The sequence below is a fragment of the Zootoca vivipara genome, chromosome 6, assembly GCF_965207765.1.
Source record: "Zootoca vivipara chromosome 6, rZooViv2.hap1.1, whole genome shotgun sequence".
Taxonomy (NCBI): domain Eukaryota; kingdom Metazoa; phylum Chordata; class Lepidosauria; order Squamata; family Lacertidae; genus Zootoca; species Zootoca vivipara.
Window position 1 is genome coordinate 25172719 of NC_142589.1, and position 25141 is coordinate 25197859.

At 45.4% G+C, this 25141-nt stretch overlaps 1 protein-coding gene across 1 annotated transcript in view; it reads left to right on the plus strand.

Moving 5' to 3' along the window:
• The window catches only part of RHPN2 (rhophilin Rho GTPase binding protein 2), a 44504-nt gene that overhangs the window by 16250 nt on the left and 3113 nt on the right, over window positions 1-25141 (plus strand). The window contains exons 4-14 of the mRNA XM_035117952.3: window positions 818-893; window positions 5162-5239; window positions 5895-6019; window positions 6483-6649; window positions 13491-13678; window positions 16360-16516; window positions 18887-19006; window positions 20111-20305; window positions 21385-21461; window positions 23009-23155; window positions 24479-24634. Coding sequence (XP_034973843.1) covers window positions 818-893; window positions 5162-5239; window positions 5895-6019; window positions 6483-6649; window positions 13491-13678; window positions 16360-16516; window positions 18887-19006; window positions 20111-20305; window positions 21385-21461; window positions 23009-23155; window positions 24479-24634 — 1486 coding nt within the window. The remainder of the gene's footprint in view (window positions 1-817; window positions 894-5161; window positions 5240-5894; window positions 6020-6482; window positions 6650-13490; window positions 13679-16359; window positions 16517-18886; window positions 19007-20110; window positions 20306-21384; window positions 21462-23008; window positions 23156-24478; window positions 24635-25141) is intronic.

Genomic DNA, 25141 nt, shown 5'->3' on the forward strand with positions numbered 1-25141 from the left:
AGACCATAAAGAGGCAGAAGAAGCAACCTCCAGTCAGTGGCTTTATCTCTTGATAAAGAGCAGCCGCCCCCCTCCCTTAAGCTCTCTTCCCAGATCAGATTCAGGAGTGGAGCAGGTAACAATGTCGCCCTCCTCCCTTGTCAATGTCAGTGCTGGCTCTAGTGGGCTCACCCTGCCTTGAAATGCTGCCCCCCACCCACCCACCCACTGCAATCAGATTCAGGAGCTGAGTTGGTGACAACAACAGAACTGGTGATGCACATACATACACCCATAGGTGTCCATAGAGGCCTTACTTGGTCCCCTTTCCTTGCTGAAACTAGGCTTTGAAAGAAGTGTTCTGTTCACCATTAGAATAGGTTGAGTGGCATGTGTGCTTGGTGGCATGGAGTGGGTGGTGCCCACAGCAGTCCCCCCATTTAGTAAGTGTGGTCTCAGGCTCATAAAAGGTCAACCAGGAGGTCAACCTTAAGAGAGGTCAGCGGCCTATGTCTGCCTATGAATGTCTGCCTATGTTTAACTCATTGCATGGCCTTGGGCAAGTCACTTCAACTTTCATCTCCACTTCCTCCTCTTTGAAATGGAAAGGAGTTTGTTGTGAGGGTGAAGGAAGAGTTTGCAAGCCACTTTTTGGTTTGCTTGCTTTTTAAATGATGCAATTGAACCTATTGGGGTATAGGTGTCAAACAAGCTAGTCTACACTTATGGATACTATATAGAGGTTCATAGAACAACCACTTTCCTACACCAATTTGCGGTTTTTGAAAAGTTGGGGGAGGGGAAATTTGATCTTAATCTTCTTCTTTTTTTAACACAGGGAGGCTTTTAGCATTCCTCTGATACCACTTGGCTTGAAAGAGACCAAAGACGTTGACTTCGCAGTTCCTTTGAAGGTAGCGTTTCTACTAAGCAAGGAAAAAGTATACACTGCAGATGTTGGGGTGATAAGACAGATTCAAATTCTCATTATGACTTAATTTGCTCCCCAGGGAAATGTTTCAAGAGAAATTTACAAGCCACAAAAGTTGGTTTAGATTCACAATAAAAACCTTGATTCGACGGTGAATCTCAGGGTTTCATTGTTAAGAAAAATCTTCTAAATTTATCACTCCCACCTAGATTATTTCTAGCTCTTATGGTTAAGAGAATTAAAAAAAAAGTTGCATGCTTTAAATTCCAAGAGCAGATTACAAATATGGGCCAGGCATTACTTCGTCTTTTGAGAAAAACAATAATGTCTCATTCATGCTGTCATAACATTAAAATTGCACACTTCTTTGTGGTTCTTCTACTGTGCTAGTCCCATTGTGTCTAGAGATTGCGGTGGAGGCACTAGCGAAGAACCATTTCTTTAGGAATATGGAGAGATGCTTTGCCCATAGGGGCCTTTCCTACCCTTATCAAATGTTACTGTGAGATGCTGGATTTACTCTCCTGCAGAGATGTGCAAGTCCACATGCATGAGCATTTATACACCACAAAATGCACAGCCTGCCAGTCCCCAGACTGGGGAGGCTCATTTTACACAGCTGATAACAGATTGTGGGCACTTGTGCAATTTGAAGATATATTTACGTGAAAGAACAAACCCCTTCCTTGGTTTTTAAAACAACTCAAGACTGGCTGTTGCAGAGTAAATGAAAGCAGCATGAGGAACAGGACTTGGGTCAATGGTCAGACAATCATATTTTGCTTTACTAAGCTGAACCATAGAAAACCCTTTTGGCTGCACAATCAGTTCCATTGCATGATCTGGCAAACCCAGACGTCATCCATGAACTATAGTTTGCCACTGGGTGATATCCAATGTTATTTGCACAATACTAACTTGGGTCCATAAATTTCAATGGGTTGCGATCAACGTAGCATTAAGCAGATTGTTCCATTAGTGAAAGGATTTATCCATGCACAATGGAGCAATCTATCCCTCTCTTCTCCCTGTATGTCCTCTGTAAACCTGTTCCGGGGCTTCCCCCAAATCTCTGGAGTAGATCTGGGGATGGTGAAAGGCACACACAGGGGGAGGACTCTCATTGTGCTAGTGCCCAGTGGGTTTACTTTAAGTAGAATTTCATTGGTTACAACCCATTGTTTCCAAAATTGTAGTTAACAGCTTTGGGATGAGCCAGGATGCTACGCTATGGTTTAAAGTAGCCTTAATATCCTGACTTGCGGTTCGAGGACCCGCCCCCCGCAATAAATAAAGACACAGTGACACGTGGTATTAAGGTTGATGGGTAGAATAAGGCCACAACTTTATTGGTTAAAGCAAGTGAGAGGTATTGGCTTAGGCATTGGACTCGCTAGCAAGCGTGACTCCGCCCCGCTTGGCGGGGGGGGGGTCATATCAGGTTAACACCCCAAGGGAGGAGCCTGTTGATGCAAATACAACTGAAAGCTCACCCTGGTGCCACCGGGGTTGTGCCATGGCCCTAGCCACCAGCAGGGCGTCGGACGGGATCCACGACCGCCGGATCCCTTTAAGGGGATACCCCTATAAGAGGAGGGTTGGATGATGGCCACAACCAGTCCTCGAACACACCAGACAACTCCATATTCCAATGCCTACCGCCAAATACCGAAGAAGTTGTGACGAATTGCTACGAGGTAGGCGAAAAAACCAAGAGGCCGGTGCCAATTAGCCAATTGGAGAAAAAACTCCTACCCGGACCCTTTGGGCCACCAAAGGCGACCCAAAGGCGACCAACCGAAGTCCATAGCAAGGTCAAAATGAACCTGACTAAGGGACGACCTAAAGGGCGGGTGGGTGGGAGATCCGATGTGGTGCAGGGGCGAAAAGGGGCGATCTGGAGCCTGCCGCGCTAATTTAAAGACCTGTTAGCTCCGCCCCCCCCAGCTGGCCCTATTGGCCAGCCCTGAGCGCGGCAGGTAAAGGTGGAGCAGGGGGGCGGGAACCGCCCCCTGCTCACTGCGTAGAGCGGGTCCCGCCCGCAAATTCCCCCCTCTCTGAAGAGGAGGGATCTTGTTTCAAAGCTCTTAACTTGTTGGTTTGGGCGACATTTAATGGAAGACTTCTTGGCAGAAGCTTGTTTGCCAGGATCATGCAAAGGTAGGAATAGGGTTGCCAGACTCAATAGAGGACAGGACTTCTGTGCCTTTAATTACCCTGCTCTCTTTTGAGTCTGGAAACCTTAAAGAGAAACCAGCAGACCCTTTGCCTGGAAATTAAACAAAGGGTCTGCTGGTTTCTCTTTAAGGTTTCCAGACTCAAAAGAGAGCAGGGTAATTAAAGGCACAGAAGTTCTGTCCTCTATTGAGTCTGGCAACCCTAGGTAGGAATGAAGGGACTGCGGGTGCTGAAATCTGAATGCAGGCACTATGAGGTTGGGGTGAGGGCGGTGAGTGTCACATGTTGGAGGCCATTGGTAGCCCTGCAGTGTAATAACCTAGATAAGGGCCCCAGAGTTCTGAGTTGACCAAGGCTGGTTTGTTGGCCTGTAGTTTTTAGCAAGAGGTAGACAGGTTTTACTTGCTTTACTGCAAGATGGTTGTGAGGTTTTATGGTTCTCTTTCCTAGACTGATCTACTGATCTGCTTTTATGTGTGTGTATTGCCTTGCTCCACTGAATTGGTGGTATAAAAATTCCCTGTCTGCCCAAAGTAATTCCCAGATGCCTTCTTTTGAGCCAATCACACACAAGACTGAAGAGCTCTGGTTTTAAATTTTCTTGGTACAAGTAAAACACCAAATAAATGTCCACAGAAATCTGAATGGAGAGCAGGCTTTGGCTCAGGCAGGCAGTTGTGACTTTTAATAGACTTTGTTTCAAGTGCTGTTGCTGCTTCTGTGCAGTAAATGAATCACATGAACAACCCCCCCTTTTGAAACAGGAAAGTGAGACAGAGAAGGACAGAGAAAGATTTATCAAGATTCTGTCTGGGGCACTGGGGAGCTGGGCAAATATTTACACCATGAATGAAATCAGGTTCTCTGCCCCTGTCCATGGCCATTCTGTCTCACTCCAAATGAACCGACCCTCCCGCAATGCTGTGCACATCTAGGTTTATTCTGCTAATTTACCCCCTGCCCCCTTTCATTTTAAAATGCATAGTCCATTTCCAATAGTATTCTTGTGCCCTGAATGGGATTATGAAACAGGTGTGTGTGTGCAGGAAACCCTGTCTTTGCCAGAGAAATGTCAGAATTAGGCAACAGACTGATCTTCCCAGCAAACATTTCTAAGGTTTGAAGTTGAGTTTGCTCCCTTTTAACCTGGCCAGTGGTGAATAGTCAGCCTTTTAATCTCAGAGGAGCAAAGTGGACATGAAACAATTTATAGAATACCCAAGAGTGTAAGAAGAGTCTTGCTAGATCAGAAAAAAGGGCCACCCATCCTTTTCCTCATAGTGACCCGCCACATGGCATCTCAACAAGCAGGTCATCAAGGTCAAAACACAGTCCTGATGTTGCTCCTCAGCAACTGCTATTCAAGGGTAGACTGCTTCTAAATGTGAAGGTTCTGTACTGGAGAGGGGAACCGGATCTGTATGTGCCCCCTCATTCCATTCAGTTTGATCATTCCTGTCTTCAGGCAAAGCTAGCAGACATCATGCCTTGTGGCAGTCAGTTCTGCTAATTAGTTTTGTGGTGTTGATTTTGTTGGATGGCCCAGAATTCTAGTGCGACAGAAGAGAGAGAGAAATTCTCGGTCCACTTCCTCCACCCAAGGTGTGCATACTGTCTAGTCGCATGCTTCACATACAAAATTGGAAACTGGCTCATCTTTTGCATAGTGGTGGTCATAGCCTTTAAGCAGCAATTTCAATTTTCAGAGTGTGTGTGTGTGACATGAGCTTCTCTGGATTTTTTGTCTCTTAGAATGTGCTATGCTCTTTACTAAGAGATGCTGAACAAATGTCATTCAATGGCCAACCTTCAATGTTATAAACCAGCCCTCAAGGCTTGGGGCTTTTCTAAAAATTAGGTGAGGATTTAGGCTTCATACAGAGTCAAGGACTCTACTTGCTTAAGGTTAGTTATTTTTTGGCAAATGCACATGTCAGTTCAGGGCTACATGATTAGGTGAGCTCTTCATTACTTATTGATAGCATTGTCAAAGTTTTTCTTTAAAATACTTGTGCAGCCATGGTGAAGAAATTCAGGATTTGAACTGTACCATGTCTCCTTTATCATTTCCAGGACTTTATCCTGGAACACTACAGTGAAGAAGGTTCTGAATACGAAAATGAAATTGCTGATCTTATGGACTTAAGACAAGTAAGTTAAGTCTGTTTAGAAAATGGACTTGGATTTCAAGTGTTGTGTGTTTTTTTAAAAAAACACACACCTGTAGATGAGAACTTAAAAAAAAAAACGATTTAGATGCAAGACTGGCCCTAGGCATCTCCCCAAAGGAACATTGGCCACATAGGAACTTGAACTAGATGCTCCAAAAAAAACACAAAACCTGTACCTGTATAAACTGTGGACATGGTAGCTGTAATTCCTGCATTGCAGGGGGTTGGATAGATGATCCTTGGGGTCCCTTCCACCTCTATGATTCTCTAGGTGCCGGGAGAAATGGGCTCACTACAAAAAAGTAATTGCCATATTTTAGGTGTTCGCTTGCTATCCATTAGTTTATTACTAGTGAATAATTGGAATTTGGATACCCCCACTGCCTGGATCTTGTGTTCATTTGTACACTGCCTAACAGTGTAGCAATGCTTTGTTTTCATTTGCCTTCACTTTGACCTCACTTTTGTAAATGTAGTCATTGTAAATCATTTAAGAAGCCACTTTGGGCATGACGAAGTGAGCTGTGACCTATGAAAATATGTTCAGAACTCTGTACTAATGTGACGGTGTAAAATCCATTTACCTGGCACATGTTGATGACATACCATGGTGAATGTATGTTTTGTATTCTAAGGCCTGCCGTACCCCCAGCAGAGATGAATCGGGAGTTGAGATGTTGATGAGCTATTTTGTTCAGCTCGGCTTTGTAGAGAATAGATTTTTTTCACCCAGCAGACACCTGGGGATTTTATTTACCTGGTAAGTTCCATTTAGAATGTTGTTAGTGTTGGTTCTAATGCATTGGGAGCGCAGCTTTGTGGGTTTGAAATTTGACCTGATGGATTGCAGCCCTGTGTTTCTGGAGGCAAAATGCAAAGCCTCCCATTTGGCCAAAAAAGCTCTTAGCGATCCAGTCAAGCATTGCAAGGAAGGGGTGTGCTGCTTTTAAGAGAGCAAAAAGAAATGTGCTTTCTAGTTGACAAAGCTCAGCAATTAATGTGTGTTACGTGCCCTGGATTATGAGCATTGTTGACTCTTAGTTAAAGTAAAAAAGAGCCCATCAATGAGCTGGTGCAAATGTAATGCTTGTCAGATGCTTAACTGTAGCTAAGAGGGTTGGGAGTGGGTCTTAAAATTGTTCTTTGTCCTAATCCCCTCACCACCACCACACCACCCTTCTTAATTACATACATATTCGGTTTTGTTTCTGTTTTTGCTGAAGGTATGACTCTTTCACTGGTGTTCCTGTCTGCCAGAAGAACCTGTTGCTGGAAAAAGCTAGTGTTCTGTTCAACATCGGAGCTCTCTACACCCAGATTGGCACAAGGTGCCATCAGCAGACGCAGGCTGGGCTTCAAAAGGCCATTGAGGCTTTTCAGAATGCAGCAGGTAGGGAAGAGTTGTATGTTGGTTCTCCAAACACCTTGGGATAGTGGCTTGATCCAGTTGCTTCTCTTTTGCATGCATAGAGCCTTACACGTTTCACATGAGCTTGTGTGTGCACACTGTACCTGTCAGGCACATCCAAAGCGTGTTCTTTCCCGTAGAGATTTCTGGGCACTGTAGTTCATCCTCCCAGAGCTACAATTCTCAGCAGTCCTTTACCAATGACAGTGCCCAGAATTCTTTGAGGGAAAGAATGTGCTTCAAATGTACCTAAAGATGTAGTGTGTACACAGCCTTCATTTAATTGCAATGTATTTGCCCTCAAAAGAGACCCAGGATTAAACAGGTTTTTAGCATGAGAGGGGCACACGCTTAAAACAATAATAATTAAAATATTCACTTTTCAAGTTTAGTCCCATCCTATATAATAAAGTCCCTGTGTCTCTGCGTCCAGTCCCTGTGTCCCTGTGTCCGCGCTAATGCGCATGTGCCCCACGGACACAGGGTCTGGACGAAGAGGTGGGACGTACACACGTGCGCACTCTCTCCCCCCCTCAACCCTCTGCCCTCCGTTCCCCTGCGGCGGCGGACCAAGATGGCGGCCTCGGGTCCGCCTCCTCCTCCTCCTGACAACCCTACCTGGCCCGTGGGAGGAGCGGCGGGGCCGCGGCCTTCCCTCCCTCTCTGCGCTCGGCCGCGGGACACGACGGGAGAGCGCTTTGTTTAATTGCGTTCCCGGCGCGCCCCGTGGCCGAGCGCAGAAAGGGAGGGAAGGCCGCGGCCCCGTCGCACCTCTAGCGCCCGTTTTCTTAACGGGCTGAATGAGACTACAGTGGTACCTCGGTTTATGAACACAATTGGTTCCGGAAGTCTGTTCATAAACTGAAGCATTCATAAACTGAAGCGAACTTTCCCATTGAAAGTAATGGAAAATGGATTAATCCGTTCCAGACGATCCGCGGAGTAACCGTTCATAAACTGAAGCGAACTTTTCCATTGAAAGTAATGGAAAGTGGATTAATCCGTTCCAGACGGGTCCGTGAAGTACTTAAACTGAAGCGTTCATAAACTGAAACATGGGTGTAATTGGTTCCGGAAGTCTGTTCATAAACTGAAGCGTTCATAAACTGAAGCGAACTTTCCCATTAAAAGTAATGGAAAGTGAATTAATCCGTTCCAGATGGGTCCGCGGCGTTCATAAACCGAAAATTCATAAACCGAGGTGTTCATAAACCGAGGTTCCACTGTAGTTAAATATAAAACTGCCCAAGTAACTCATTTAGTTGAGACTAAGGGTTGTATCCGATTTAGCTACATACACAGCATATATTGATAACCCCTGCCCCCCCCAAACCCTAGGAATCATAGCTCTGTGAGGGGTAAACTACAATTCCCAGTACCGGTATTTTGTCTGTCTGTCTGTCTGTCTCTCTCTGTCTCTCTCTCTTTCTCTCTGTGTGTGCATGTGCGTGTTTTAAACGTGTGGTGTGTATGCAGCCTAAATTTTATTCCGGAGTAGACCCATTGAAATGAAGTGACAGTGTTAGTTATGCTCAGCCATTTTCGTGGGTTTCCTTTCTAACTTTGGATGCAACCCAAAGTGAATATTATGGTTAACAATTAATGAGCTGTAGTTTCAAGGCCTTAGAGACTGTGGTCCATTATTAACAGCTTTTTTTTAGTCTCATAATGTGGTCTTTCTCCTCTCCTTCCCTAACGTAGGCATTGCACTGGCTGGTATATAATTTATTGCAGCTTATACTCCAAAGGAAGGGCTGCCTGTAACTTGGTGGCAGAGCACTTGTTTTGCATGCAGAAGGTCCTAGGTTCAGTCCCTGGCAGCATCTTCAGGTAGGGCTGGGAAAGTCTCTTGGCTAAAACCATAGGGAGCTGCTGCCAGTCACTGCAGTACTGAGCTGGAGAGGCCAAGGGTCTGATTTGGGGTAAGGTAGCTTCCTGTGTCTCCAATGATCCACACTTTAAATTATCCCCACCCTAAGTGCAATGGCATCCTATATTGTGCACACCAATCTCTGACGGGTGAGACGTTCAGGGGTCTCGGCACATACCTTGGTTTGTATTTCCTTGCAGTGGTGGTCACAGGAGACTGAGGGCATTTTCTGTGCCCTAAGGTTTATTTTTCCTGGTTTTAATTTGGTTTAGTTAAAGGAAAAAATAGAATATGGAGAAATACAAGGAGAATCCCCTGGATGCCCAGATCCAGGTTTGGGACAAGTACTCTTTGGTGAGAGAGTCCCAGCAGAGATTTTAAAATCATAAAACATGCAGCAAAATAAGTGTGGAAATATACCCTGTTTCCCCTTTTTTAATACGTAGTCAGAAAGTAAGCCATGGCAGGGTTTTTAAGCATTTGAGAAATATAAGACATACCCCCAAAATAAGCCATACTTCCGCTCCGCGGAAACCAACCCCCACAGGCACCTCCACTCACAGAGTCACTCCATGCAGCTGGCACTGCAGGAGCGCGATCAGCTCTGAAGTGGCGCTCCAAGAGCTCCGCTTAACAGCTGATCGCGCTCCCGCCTTGCTGGCTGCATCCCCGCGCTCCGCCTTCTCGTCCATCGCCGCCCTGCCGCTTCTGTGCTTGTCGCCACCGCTGGGCTCACTGCTTCTTCCTTGCCTGGCCTGGCCAAGGAGCTTGGAGCGCCCTGCAGCGGCAGGCGGAGCGCCTGAGCCAGCGGCCTCTGCCTGGCCCGGCCTAGGATGCCTGCTGCCCCGCCACCCGGAACCAGTGGCTGCTGCAGCGCCGAGCACTCAAGAGAACCGAGCAGCGCCCTGAGCCAGCGCCCTGAGCTGTAAAAACTGTACCGGTAATAAAAAAAATAAGACATCCCACCGAAAGTAAGCCACCCTGTGTTTTTTTGAGGAAAAAAAGTTATAAGACGGTGTCTTAAAAAAGGGGAAAGACGGTAGGCTGTTGGACCATTAAAATATTCCCTTGTAAGTTGCTTCCAAAGTTACCCACTTCTCTTAGCATAGATATAGAGACCATACATTTGGTAAGTTAAAAATGGTTTACTTACAAATTATCCAAAGGTCAGATTCATGTGCTTTTACATACAGCAGCAAGAAAAGACAGACAGTTTAACTTACACAATGATAAGACTTTCTATATTACTTGTATAGAAATACAAAGATGGCTTGCTAAAGCCACGTGGTCTAAGCTTCAAGCATCCAGCTTAGACATCTGTACTGTTTGGGTTCACATGGTGGAAGAAAAAAGACCCAAAGGGGTTGGTAGCCCTTCCTCCCAAGGCCTAGCTAAGCCTGGCAGGACAATTTTCCAAAATTGTACCATCTGTTCATGAGAGGGAAATGTCAGAAGACTTGGGAGAAAGCCAAGATTTTCAGAAGTCCAAAAAAGTTGTGGGTTTTTTTGGGGTGTGTGTATGTGTGTGACCGACACCTCTAAGTACAACCCAACAAGGACTAAGTGTTATCTGTGGTCACGGAATGCTGGCTGGCTGGCAATGGGAGGAATGGAATGAATTGGAATGGCCTAATTTCTGAACAGCACCTGCAAGCTACACACTGCAACATTTTGTTGCAGGCCCCACTTGTCTATTTTGCATAATTTGTACTCGGCACAGAATCTGCGCCCCCCGGAGCAGGATTCTGCCTCCCAGACCCTTGAATACAATCAAACTACACACAGACCCAGCTGAGATTATTCTGAGATGGGCACCCAGCCTAAATCTGTCTGCTTCAAAGATGTGCCTTTCCAGCAAAATGCTTTTCATTGTACCTGTGGGGCGTGACCACATAGCATTGTGCACAATGCGTTATCATTCATAACCGTACACGTAGTTCTTTGTGGACAGAGGGAAGATTGTTGCTATGGCTTTCGTCTATAAACACAACCCTGTGCATACATATATGTACTTAAGAGACGGAAGGAAAAAAAAAAGGTCACGGCTGAAGTTCTTATGATGTAAAGATGAACTAAACCAAGACAAGCTGCTGTGGACTTTAGTCCGTGGATCTGTTAAGAAATTGAGGGTTTGGCATTTTTAAAATCTAAATCTGACAGCTATTTCTGTGAGAAGTTGAGAAGAACCTTTGCTTCCAGAATCTATTACAGCTGCTTTTAAGGCAAAACGTATTATAAATGGAGCATTTAATAAAAGATTGCCCCACCCAAGACTGCTTTTCATATGACAATGGAAGCAGGAAATTTAAAACTAACAAAAGCTCCACCATAATGTCAGTAACCCCCTTGAGTGGGGGATGGGGGAATTCACAGAACCAAATAATGCAATGCTCCATTCTCTGTCCTATTGGGCAATTAAAAACTTGCTTCTGAAACTTGACGAACTGGTTGGGTAAGGTGCATTTTTGAGATTAGATTTCAGCACCAGCATGCAAGTATTACTTTAGTACTTATACTACAGTAAATGTTTGTTTTAATTTTCCAAAAGGATAGTTTGTCGTCTAACTTCATTTTGGCTCGCTTGCTGCTATGGCAGAGCTCTGGCTCGGCTCCAGACTCTGCTCGAGGGAGTGGCCTGGCTCAGTCACTCAGGGATTTCTCTTCCTCCTCAGACCCTCAAATGTCTCTGCTCTTTTTCGCCCCTCTCCTAACTGCCATGCCATTTCAGTGTTACTGTCAATTGTTTTTATCCCACATTTCCTCCAAGGAACTCAGGTAGCACTTGCGGTGTTCCTCTTCACTGCCACTCTTTTATCCTCACAACAACCCTGTAAGGTAGGCCAGAGTGAGAGTGGGTGATTGGCCCAAAATCACACAGCAAGATGCGTGGCAGAGTAAGATTGGAACCTGGGTCTCCTTGGTAGTAGTCCTGCACTCTTGGGGCTTTGTGCATACTGTACCTTTAAAGCACACTCGAAGCATCTTTAAATAATTCTGGGCACTCACAGAGTTACAGAAACCTGTAACAAACTACAGTGCCCATAATTATTTGAGGGAAAGGTGTTTTAAACATATAGTGTGCACACAGTCTAACTCTGTGGTGGGGAACCTCCAGCCATAGCTGCCAAGTTATCCATTTTTTTAAGGGATTTTCCCTTATGCTGAATAGGCTTCCTCGCGAGAAAAGGGAAAACTTGGCAGCTATGCCTCCAGCCCATGAGCCTAATTAGGTCCACCAGGCCTCCGCATTTGGCCTTTGAGGCAGTTTTGGCCAAGACTCACCCACCTGCCCAACTGATGTCATATATGATGCTAGGGGTGGAGCAAGTAAAGAGTGAATTGGGCCAAAAAGAGGTGTGCATAGAACTATGTGTGGTGCTCTAAGAACATAAGAATCGCCTGCTGGAACAGGTCAGTGGCTCTTCTAATCCAACCACCTGTTCTCACATTGGCCCCCATGGGAAGCCTGTAAGCAGGACCTGAGCACAAGAGCTGCTTCCCCTCCTGTGGCTTCCGGCAACTGGGATTCCGAAGCATTGCTACCTCTGTCTCTGGAGTTGGAGCATAGCCATGATGGCTAGTAGGCAATGAATTTGGCTAATGATTGTTGTTGTTGTTTAGTTGTTTAGTCGTGTCCAACTCTTCGTGACCCCATGGACCATAGCACGCCAGGCACTCCTGTCTTGCACTGCCTCCCGCAGTTTGGTCAAACTCATGTTGGTAGTTTCGAGAACACTGTCCAACCATCTTGTCCTCTGTCGTCCAATGATCTTTAATAATAATAAAATTAAAGCCATCTAAGTTGGTGGCCGTTATGTATTTAGTGGTGGTCTGTGTTTGCCTGAGCTTGAGTCTAGACTAACTATTCTGAGCTCCTGTGTTCTGATTCGATATATGATATCCAATCACAGAACATTCCAGGATTTGGACCTCAGCCATTGGCCCTTAAACTCTTAGTCATGATTCACAGATTGGAAGTTTAGACAGCCAATCACATTGGGAGTGGTCCAGGCCTTCAGAAATGTATACAAGCAGTTGCTTTGCCCCTGTTGTCCAGTTCTGTTAGTTAAATAAAGGTTCTTGCTGTTATCACTGTGTCTTACCTTGTGAGAACCCACCTACACGTCAGTGGCCATCACCAGCTCCTATGGGAACAAGTTCCTTAGTTGAACTGTGCACTGCATGAAGAAGTCATTTTTTTATCTGTCCTGAATCTTCCAACATTCAGCTTCATGGGATGTCCACAAGTTCTAGTGTCATGAGAGAGGGAGAAAACTTTTTTTTCTATCCACTTTCTTCACTCCATGCATAATTTTATAAACTCCTATCATGTCGCCTCTTAACTCGCCTTTTCTCTAAACTAGAAAGCCCCAAATGCTGTAACCTTTCCTCATAAGGGAGTCACTCCACCCTTTTGATCATTTTGTTGCCCTTTCCTGAACCTTTGAGTAATCAGTAGATTGCCAAGAGCCACTCAGGGCTCCAGGTCAGTGCCAATGGGCCACTGGACATCCACGTGCTGTTCTGGACCTTGTGCCCATGCAGTTTAATTTCAGAACTGCAAGGGCAAAAGCAGCCCCACCCACTTGTTGAATACCTGTGTTGGAGAGAAAAGTCTGGCCTGCTTCAGAAAATGCATACTGAGTTCTTGGCTATCTAATGCAGGTATGGGAAACTTTTTGGCCCTCCAGTTGTTGCTGAACTACAACTCCTATCACCCCTGGCCATTGGTCATGCTTGCTGGGGCCTCTAGGAGTTGTAGTTAAGCAACAGTTGGCGGGCCAAAGGTTCCCCACACCTGAATACTTTAGTGTGTCCACCACACACACAGCCGAAGTAGCTGCTGTTACAGCTTTAATTTAAACTCTATATTTTGTTAGCCAGTAATCATGATATCTTATAAACATTGTATCACTACTAACATTTTTTTGTTCCCTCCCCTCCCCATTTCAGGAGTTTTAAATTACCTAAAAGAGACTTTTACTCACACCCCAAGTTACGACATGAGCCCTGCCATGCTGAGTGTGCTGGTCAAGATGATGTTGGCTCAGGCTCAGGAATGTGACTTTGAGCAGATTTGCCTTCCTGGAATACAAAACGAATTTTTCACGCTTGTGAAAATGGCCCAGGAAGTGGCAAAGGTAAGTGACAAGGTGAAGGTCCTGTTCATGTAGGCATGTTTTTATTATTTGACTATGGCATATCTGAACTAGCCATCGTAGAATCATAACTGTAGAACTTTCATATAATCTTATGTCAATATGAATGGAAAACCTTTTTTTAAAAAATGGAAACAGGAACACACATAGAGTCATCACATTGGTCCATCTAACTCAGTATTGTCCACACCGGCTGGCAGCAGCTTTCCAGGGTTGCAGATAGGGTTGGGAATGTCCCCTATCTGGATCTGCCTGGAACCAAACTGGAACCTCCTGCATGCAAAGCAGACAGCCCCTCTCCTGGAAAGTTACTCTCAGAGCAACTTACATACAGTCAATTAAAAACAAGGCAGTTCTTCCCCACAGGCTTGCAATGTAAAAAAGATGTGATGCAGAAGGAAGAGGAAATGGGGAGGGAAGAGGAAAAGGCAAGCTCAGGCACAATTTTTAAAAGTTTTATAGTATTTCTTATAATGAAATGGAATTGGAATGGGGACAGTTCAAGGACAGGAAGAGTCTGATGGGGTCCATCGGTGCTGGTGGAATGGGTCCTGCTTCCCATTTCTCCCACTGCTGGAATTGACTTGCAAACAATTGTTCTACTGCCAGCCAAACTTTTAAAAGAGTGGGGTATGGAGGGAGTTGAGCATGCACATTCCAGCTGTGAATCTCACCCTGCCTACCTTAGGATTCTCAGAAAAAGAAGGCTCCTCCTCAGAATTCCAAAAGGGCAGAGGAAGGTTTCCAGGAAATGCATGAATTGCGCCTGAGAGAAATTGGATTTGATGTCCAAACTGCATAACCTGGTGAGCAAATAAAGTGCCTCAGTTCGCAGCGGCCAATGAAGGTCATGGAGCACGTGACTTAATGCTGCCTCTGCAGACTTTGGCTTGCAAATGCTCATAGCTGCCAAGTTATCCCTTTTTTACAGGGATTTTCCCTTATGCTGAATAGGCTTCCTCGCGAGAAAAGCGAAAACTTGGCAGCTATGAATGCTAAGTGCCAGTGGCATGGTTGCAAGCAGGACCTAAACCCAGATTTTAATCTAGCTATTCAGAAACAAGTGCATGTTTATTAAATTAGCCATCTGCCAACAGTTCTTCTCATTAAGGCAACTGAAAGATTTGCCTACCAATTATGCAGCCCCCATTATAGCAGGTAGATTACTGAAGCACATTCAAAGCACTTTCTTTCCCACAAAGAATTCTGGGGACTGTAGTTTGTGAAGGGTTGCTGGGGAATTGAAATTCTGTGAGAGGGAAACTGCAGTGCCCAGAATTGTTTGAAGGGATGGAAGGTGCTTATGTGCTTTAAATGTACAGTTTCTACACAGTATTTTCCACAGAATGAAGGACTCAGACAGTGCCCTTTCATAGTCAAGAAAATCCAGATTACACTAAGAATGTGAAATTTTACATTCATTAGAAAACAAATAACTTTCTACTATTTACTTAAAAGGGGAGGGGGTAAAACTCCCTGGCTGGTAATGAAAGAATGTGGATAGTGTGGGTTCAAGGTTCAGTAACAGAGCACATGCTTTGCATGGAGAAGATATCTGGTTCTGTCCTCTACTTCAGTGCCTTATTCTCTCCTGGGTAACCTTCTGGGGGCCACATGTCAGTGGTGGTTGGGGCCAGAGGCCAAAGTGGGTGGAACAAGGGGTGTGACTTTTTCCTTTGTATGGTTGTCTACATTACAGGCTTTGCAAAAGTCAGAGGTTTCTACACACAGAGAGACACACACGTCCATCCTTCATCTAAGGCAAACAAAGGCGTTATTGTAGTTGCAGGATGCGTTCCAGCCAAGAAAAAGCACTTGAGGAAGGCGCAGAGCAGGGCTGGTGAAGGGGGCGTAACCAAAGGAGAACCCCAGAGGCTAGATAAAGTGCCCCAGAGGGCCACATTTCAACTCCACTCAGGCATGGGGTTCTTCCCGCCCCCCCCCCCAAATTAAAAGATCAGGCAACAGGCAATGGGCAAGACCTCTGACAGAGACCCTGAAGAGGTGTTATTTGTCATGGCAGATGGACTTGGTATGAAGCCGTTTCCTGTGCAAAACCTGGTGTTTTAAGAAGGCAGGACAAGAGGCAAAGTTTTGACTCTGAGAAAGAATAGTGGATTGTATAGTACCACAGTGGCTGTTACTCCCAAGCCATCCTGGATCTTAAGGCATTCCTGGGTGGGACTTCCCTGGTCCCAACAGGCAACATCCAGAGATGCTCCTGCAGTAGCTGAAGGGATTTATGCTTAGGCCAGGGGGTGGGGTGCACTAACCAATTCCCATGGATTTCCTGCTGTACATGCACACAACATCACACATTGCTCTTGAGGATCCTCCAAACCTCATCAGGAAGGAAAGGGCAAGAAAGCTTGAGTGTAACTCTGCTTGTGCTTCTCAGGGTCCACAGCAGATTTCATCCAGTGAGAAGGCCATAGACTGTTTCTTTTCCTGTTTCATTTAAAGTTAGCCTTCTTGCTTCAGCCATTCAGCTTCCACACTCACGTGGTGAGTGCATGCGGAGAAAACACTAATGGTTCACAGTTTTTGTTTTGAATCCTTCCTAATTTCTACCTTTCCAGCCTACAAATCCTCCTAGGTGTGCACACTCTATTGACTATCCGCAAATGGTTGGCATTACCCACAGACTGTGCTTTTGTTTTCAGGTTGGAGAAACATACATGCTTGTTAACACAGCAATGAGTCAAGCACCAGTCAAGGAGAACATCCCTTATTCCTGGTCAAAACTGGCTCAAGTCAAGTCGGACCATTTCAGAGCGTTGGCACATTATTTTGTTGCAACAATTTTGAGTGACCACCAACGTAAGTCAGGTTTTGTATTCATTCGCTTCTTTACCTACCCAGAGTGCTTTGTTTCAGCAAATGGCGCAAGCCAAGAAACATGGGAGGAACGGGTGTTAGACTTGTGTGTGTGTGTTAAACTATGGAACTTGCTCCTATATGAGGCAGTGATGGCCACCAACTTGGATGGCTTTAAAAGAGGATTAAACAAATTAATGGAGGAGGAGAAGGCTATTGATGGCTGCTAGCCATGATGACTGTTCTCTGCCTCCACAGTTGGAGGTAGCAATGCTTCTGAATACCAGTTGTTGAAAACCACAGGAGAAGAGAATGTTCCTCTTGTGCTCGAATCCTGCTTGCTGGTTTCCCACAGGTAACTGTTTAGCCTCTGTGGGAACAGGATGTTGCACTAGATGGGCCATTTTCTTGATCTAGCACGCTCTTATGTTCTTATGAGGTAGCCCAGCAGACGTCTTGGACACTCTTAAGCCAGCATTCCTGCGCCTGATGCCCCCCAGTTCTTTTGGACTACAGTTGACATCACCCCTGGCCATGCTGGCTGGGGCTGATGGGAGTGGTAGTCAAAAACACCAGGAAGTCACAAGGGTGGGGAAGACTAGTCTCTTTATGACACACTGCACAAAATATGGTTTCCCTGATCAAGGAGGAAGCTCTACTTTGTCTCCCACCAAAGGCAGAGACATGGTTGTTGGGAAGGGGAGAGAGACAGAGGGGGTGGGGGCTTCTCAGTGACTGTGCCAATATTGTGGTACACCTTGTCCCGCAAAGCTTATTTGATGATCTTCTGCTGGCTAGTGAAAGTCCTTTTTGTTTCATTAGGCTTTTGCAGGCATCCCCAAACTTCGGCCCTCCAGATGTTTTGGACTACAATTCCCATCTTCCCCAACCACTGGTCCTGTTAGCTAGGGATCATGGGAGTTGTAGGCCAAAACATCTGGAGGGCCGAAGTTTGGGGATGCCTGGGCTTTTGCCTCACCAGGGAATCAGTAGCTTTGAAGCACAGCATGCTGGGCCTCTCTCGCATTTTGTAGTAAGAATCCGTTTGCTATTATGATTGCGTTTTTAATTGCTGGAAGCTAACCTTAATGATGCTTATGCATTTGGATGAGAAATAAATTCATGTATTTATGTACGAATAAATGAATAAAATAAAATTAGTTACAGGTGCTTATACTTGGTTACAGCAGGCATTTGAATGCAATAATGTCCCTGTTTCTTCATGGGTGAAATGTAGGATATTTTGATCAGCAAAATAAAAGCCTCTTTTTAATTCTTCCAAACTGCATTCATGTGTGTGTGGTAGGGATGGAGTCGAGTTGTTGTCTGAGGATCATATCACCCTTGTCCAGAAAACAACAACACCCCCCCCGCCCCCCCAAAAACATGGACACAGCCTCTTAATAACTTTGGCATTCCCCATCTTGACAATTGGTTTCCTTGTCTGTTTATGAACTTAAGAGCATAACACTAGCCTGTTGGATCAGGCCAATGGTTCATCAAGTGCAGCATCCTGTTCTCATGGTGGCCAACCAGATGCTTGCTTGATGCAGTTTTGGACAGCTTGATGAAAGAAATGGGAGGAATTACTTAGCCAGCGCATGCAGTCTTGAGGAGGAGGCAACTATTATTATATCATGTATGCAAATTACATCACTAAAAAAAACCTGCCAGTTGCTAAGCTTGGCTGGTGATGATTCACTGGTACCACCTACCAATTTATATAGGGTGAGTAAAAAGATACCCTAATGGTCCAGCTTAAGAAGAGTATATTATTTGTATATCTTAATATGCACCTTATGCCAGAGAAATTATCCTTTTGTGCTCTGTCATTTCTTCTCCTCTGTCTAATTTCAAAAAATGGTGCTCTGTAAACTTTGTGTGTTTGATCCTCGCCATACGCCAGCTGGTATGTGGCCCCTGGACCTTTGGACAAGGGGGAATGTGGCCCTCTGGCTGGGAACATTCTCCATACTTGATCTAAAAATCTGCTACATATGGCAGTAAATCTTAAACTAAACAATAAAATTGCACTCAAGTTCCGCTGCCCTCTATTTCCTTGTTATTCTGCAATTAGCTGGTGATGTTTGCAAACAGGTTTGAAGACGAAAGGTGTGCTTTTTTTTAGACATTCTGAGTAAAGTAGCCTTGGTGAGCATGCCATGACATTCAGCCATCTGTCAGCAAAACAAGCCTATGAAGAATCCAAAATAATGTAAAGAGTAGTCAACTTAAACAGGTTTTAGAGATTGTTGTTCATGTTTTCAGGCCACACCTTCACTTAGCAGACCTTGAGGCATCTCCACCAGACGGAAATGAAATTAAACCTGTATTTATCCTCTCTTTCATGTGCATTTGTTTACACCATTCCAGTGCACCAGAATGATGATGAAGATCAACAGGAAAAGGCTTTTTCCCAGCTGTATGACCACATGCCGGAAGGTCTGACCCCCTTGGCCGTTTTGCGGGACCGAGTTCAGCGGAAACAACTTGGTGAGGGCAAACTCCCTTATCTTGGCTCAGTCCAGACATTGCCTCAAACCAGGGCTTTCACTAACCCTGGTTTAGAACCAAAAATCAGGGACTGAACAGCCAGACATGCAGGCAGATTCTGCTCTTTGCTCCAGCCACCTTCCCATGCCTCCCCAAACTGGTGCAATTTGATACAGCCACCCCACCCATTCTCAGTAAGACTTGTCCACATGGCCTTCGGTGGGGAGGTTGATGACTGAAGGTGTGGAGGGACAGAAGAGGAACCCGATTATGCTAGCCAGATCCTCATGTCCGCTTGTGAGTCACAAAAGGGAATGTTACCTGTGTCCCCCATTTCCCCAAGCACTGAGATGCCCCAGGGGCAGCGTTCCCCACCTAGGAGCACAAAGAAGAATTTGCCTGGAATTTAATTGATTTCTAACCTTTTGAAGGAAAGGTGGGATGTAGATGCAAAAATTAAATAAATAAAAAATTGGACAGCATTCATAACCGTATATCTGCAGGCTGAAGAAAGAGCAGTAGATGTTAGATGTTTTCAGGTGAGATAGTGATAGGATGCCATGTGTTATGCCTTACCCTTACCCTTGCCTGAAGATACCGTAGCAGGTAACCTATTTCCATAGGAAGTAATGATTTAAAAGGGGCTCCTCTGTTGCAAATGCTCCTGTGACGGGAGCATCTGAGATGGCTAAGCTCTCAAGCCCCATATGCACACAGGACTCCCATATCTGGCTCTTGCACAGTGCCTCAAACACTTTTGCTGTTCCATACAGGTGGCAAGAGTGAATCCAGGCATGTCTGTGTGTGTGTGTACCTGCTTTGCTGTGGCAAGTCAGGCATTTAAATTTCAGAAGATGCCATGTTCCTGCCCTCACTGAAACAATCCTTACGATTGCATGCCGGTCTTTGAAATGTCTTCTGCAAAGCTTGTTCAGTTTTGCTAAGGATTCTGGGAGTTGGGTGTTTGACCACAACAGCTAGGCTTCTGGTTGTGATGGGGCCAATCTACATTGACATTTACGGAACATGAAGTGGCGGGCAGCGGGGAGAAATATTTTCGGAGCTAACCCTTGTGTTATGGTCCTGTATTTTTGCTTTTCCCAGCAAAGGCCCACCTGCGGAGAGCCATTGCTCATCATGAAGAAGCCTTGAAGGTTTGTGGCTTGTGCAAAAAGCTCCGGAATATTGAGGTGCTCCAGGAAATCCTGTCAGTTGCCCACAAGCGGTCCCTTCTCAAATATTCACAGCAGGAGCATGAAGATGACTTTTCGAGTTTGCTGCAGGCTCCAGATATCCTCCGTAAGTCCTTTATAGTCTGGGGTGCCCCAGAACCGAATCCCTTCCATATACTGTTTCTATTTTATCTGAAATCCCTGTCACGGAAAAAGGCAGGATTTAAATCAGCAGCAGCAGCAGCAGCAGCAAGCAGGAGCTTTAGCTCTTGAACTACTGGCTGAGAAGGGCATTGTCCAAATCTTGTGTCAGCCCAGGACCCACTAAGCAGGGGGAGGGGGAAGTTGTTGGCATACTAATTTTGATACGATACGATACCTCTTTATTGTCATTGTCCCATGCAGAACAACAAAATTGAAAATCCACATCAAACTTACAACAACAATCAACCTACCATCCAAAAAATGCATATCGACCCGCTACCCATCTCGCTTAATTTTGTTAGTTTACGTATTGTACTGCTTTTCAAATAAATGGCACCAGGGTGGTTTAGAAAAACTTTATCACAATCTCAGTTCAAAAAAACTGATCAAAAGAAACCCAAGCTTGTTTTGAAAACAACCAAAAAAAAATACTAAAAGAAAGGGATAATTCCCAACAATATGATAGGAAAAGCCATTGTTTTCAGCTTCATTATAAATGGCTTTGTTATTGGGTGACCTCTAATACTGTAGATAATAAATAAATGCCTCAACGTTGTGAGGAAGGGAACGAAACAAGCCTTCTGTGGAAGGGAGCTCCCAAGCTCCCAGGTAGCCTTGCTTCTTGTAGAATAAGAATAAGAATAATTTATTGTTGGCCAAGTACATTTTCCAACATACTTGGAATTTGTTTCGGCTACATTGCAATGTAAACATACACACACTGTTCCACTCACAATACAAATAAGGAAAGGAACCCACCCATAATTGACCTCCCCTTCAGCTACACGTCTACAAATTTATCAATTTATTGGCACAAGGGAAAAAACTGTTCCTGTGCCTGGCTGATTTTGTATATGAAGACCTGTAGCGACGTCCAGAAGCTGTTCTGTCTTCCTGACAAGGGGGAGGCTTAATCGGGGCCTTGTGTGCTGCTCTGCACTCCTTGCCAAAAATGTGGGATAAAAAAATAATAATACTAAGTTTTGTTTGGTTTTCTTATAGCTAAGGCAGACCATAAAATAGAAGCGGTTGCTCCTCTGTTCTCCAAGGTCAAAGTCAAAGACTTCTTTGAGAGGCTGGTATGTATGAAGCAACGTTGCCTGTTCCTGTTTGCTCGGGTGCCCCTCTGTAAGTTTGCTTCTAATGAAAGCAAATTCCTTTTCTCGTTAAAGGGAAATTCACTACGAGTCTGCAGTTAATAGAGCTCATTAAGGGAAGCTTTTCAAATTGCATACATTAAACTCCTTGCGACTAGCAATGGAGACTGTACTTCTGTGATCTGAATACAGAATTAGCTTTCTGTTCAGATGAGGCGCATCCTCGTCCCAAGTCAGGCTTATACCAGCTTAGCCAGACCTAGTCAGGATCTGTTGACTGTCAGGTGGGTTGAGGTACATGTCTGTTTAGTCTGAACTATAGATTTGTGTGTGTTATTAATGTGGATTAAGCTATTTGTGTTTACATGCACACCACCACGAACCACTTGGATTAAGAGGGGTAAAAAGTAAAATTTGCTTTTTCTCTTGGATACTCACTGACAGTCTGATGCAGACAGAGCATTTCCTGGTGCCTATTGTTAAGACATTAGGAACACCCCTCAGGCTTGAGCGCTCCTCTCCTGCTGCCCTTGGCCTTGTGTACACCTTCCTCTCAAAAACATAAAAGAACCTGCTGGATCTGGCCAAAGGCTCATCCGGTCCAGCATTTGGTTCTCACAGTGGCCAACTTTGGAAAGCCTGAAATAAGGACCTGAGCGCAACAGCACTCTCCCCACTTTCAGTTTCCGGGAACTGGTACATCCACAGCTTTAACTATGGCTTATTCATTATTGTTAATGTTAACTATATGGTTTAGCAAACCGGTCGGGAGAATGCGTAACATTGGACCTAATTGATCAAATGGCCATACATCTGTACCAGGCCTAATAAAAGATTATTTAGATTTTATTTATTAAATATATATCCTGCCCATCCTCCCAAAAGAGCTCGGGGCGGCATAAATGTCATAAAAATTGCAAGGACATTTCTAGGTAATATGAAAGAGGGGAGAAAAAGAGGGAGGGTGACCATGTGTAGTGAAGGCTGTTCCACTGGGGCTAGTGAAGCAATGCCCCACCAGCTTCAGTGTACCCTCAGCCAGCCTGCACCTGCCTGCCTTCTGACCAGGGCCGGCTCTAGGTATAGTCCCGGTGGTGCGGGGCGCCAGGGTGCTGGGCTGGCAGGTGGGGCGCTGTGCGGCAAAGCCGCGCGGAAGCCATACTGCGCGCTGCGAGGGCGCTGGAGCGATCTCTGCGCCTCAGCGCCAGGGCGCCCGACCTGCTCGAGACTGCCCTGCTTCTGACTTGACTTAACAGGGCCAGGGGGTGGTCTTGCCTGCCAGCTTTTCTCCTCCTCAGTCTCAGTGTTGCCCTCATAGAACTCAGCAGCAAGGAGGAGGCTGTTGGCAAGACTAGAATGAGTTGGCTCTGGCGCCACCTAGTGTTGGGCTCCCTGCCTTCTGCCCACCAGTCTCAATGGGCACCACCCACCATTGCCCCCACCCCACATGCAGTGGAGAGTTCCTATGCCTCACATTAACATTTGCAGATCACCGAGGATAATGGACCGTACTGCTCTTCCTCTTTCAGGGTCCGCTGACAGTCTTTTCAGCGAAGCAGAGGTGGACTGCTCCTCGCACTGTCCGTTTCCAGTGTGAAGCGGAGGGTCTGGGCTTTACCCTGAAAGGAGGCCCCCCAGTGCACGTTTACTGCCTGGATCCAGATTGCCCTGCATCAGTAAGTAGGACTCTCCCTATGCTGCCTTCCACTGGCTTTACAGGGCTCTGTGGGAAAGCTTCACGTTTGGTGTAGAGGGTATCGCGTTAATTTCAGTGAAATTTTCAGAGTTAAATATTAGCAAAAGCTGAACCTTCCCTCTCTTGCACAGTTGTTCGGTTTCCCCTTACAGCAGGGGTAGGAAGGCCTGAGGCAAAAAAAAATATCAAAAATCTGTTCTCCTGTACCTTGAGGTCTTGCTCACAACAGCAGGCCTGTGAAGTGGGTGGATCAATAGGGGCAGATTCTATGTCAGGTATGGACAAGGTGAAGTTGGGACACAGCCTTGGAAGGGGGTCAGAAATGGAAAGAGAAAGAGCAGCAGGTGGAGAGAAAAGGCTAGGTGTTCAAAAAGGAAACCATGTGAAGAAATAGCATCCCCGAGTCGTACGGTCTTACGAAGCTGCTTTTAGAATGAGTCAGCCCACTGTTACCCACTCTGATTGGTGGTGCAAGAGTGGGCCTGCAGTGCTCAGAGAGTAAGATGATGTTGAGGGTCACGTGTTTCCTGCCCCGGATACAGCATCTCGGGCATACCCTTCCTGGCTCCACTGCTTTGAATTCTTTTAGCTGGAGATTGAACTAAAGTTCTTCTGCATGCCAAGCATGTGCTCTTCCCATTGAGCCATGCCTGCTCCCAGAAGAGAAGGTAGGGTCAGTCTCTTTTGTGCAGATTTAGCAGTGTGGTCCTGGGCATGTTTACTCTCTTCAACGGGGCTTCCTTCCCAGTTTACATGTACATAGGATTGCATACCTGTGACTTTAATTATGCTTGTCCTTCACTGTGAGAGGCAGCATTCTCTGGGTTAGGCAGCACCTGACCACTCACATCCTGCTTGCCATATATGGGAAGAGGAGGAAATATTTCCAGAGGATGTGACCTGGGGCCCCTCTGGACAGGTGCTTTTCTTCTGGTATCTTCTGCGACATCTTTTTGACACAATAATGATGCACTACGGTAGTAGTGGACTTAACCTGCTTCAGCAGTTCTGCAATACTTCTCCAATGCTACCACATTATTGCTGTCTGGAGGACCAAACAAAAAACCCAGAAAATTTGTTATATTTGACACAGAATTTTATCAGGAAATTACAGAATCTGTAATGAAATGAAGCCCCAAAAGATTTGCATGCGCAAACAGAATTGAAAATAGGATTGTGTATGGCTTTCCTGATAGCATCATGAAGCATCAAAGATATACGCAATAAAAAGGATGTCCAGAGGGGCCCGTGTTACTTTCTGCCCAATCTCAGCTGATACTAAGATGCACCCAATGATCCTAAGTTGGCAGGTCTGAAAGAAGGAGACTGTGTCGTTTCCATTGAAGGCGTGGATTGCAAATGGCTGGGAGTGAGTGAGGTCTTGGAAAAACTGAGAAACGTCAGCAGGCAGGAGATTGAGATCCAGGTCATCAGCTGCCAAGATAACACAGTGTCTATGGTAAGTAAAGAGTTAACTCTCAAATATGAGCTGGTAATCTACAACAAAACGTTGCCACATGGAGTGCTCTTGTTCAAGGCACTAGGCAGCCATTCCCTTTCTAAGGATACTCCATTCCATTCTCCTTCTTGCTCTCCCACAAAAAAATGCCTGACAGCATTCCATGCCCACTGAATATGCTGTCTGGGCGAGGAGCTATGGTTGTTTCCCTCTAAAGTTTTTTTTCTTCTATTCTGTTGACTTTGTGTTGGTTTTGGATGTTTTCTAAATCTAGGAACTAGGGAAAGGATTTCACCTTTTCTCCACAGTCTCCATGCTAACTAGACTAGTATTAAATTTTTATTTTTCCAAAGTTGCTGCTAATGATCTGTCCAAGTATATGTTTCAGGGATTTAATGGTAAGCATACAGCCCTTTTCAAAAGCAGGCAGCCCTGGACAAATTGCCTTCTTACAAAAACGTGCTTCCCCGTATGAGCCTTTCCAAACCTAACAAGCAAAGTTCAGTG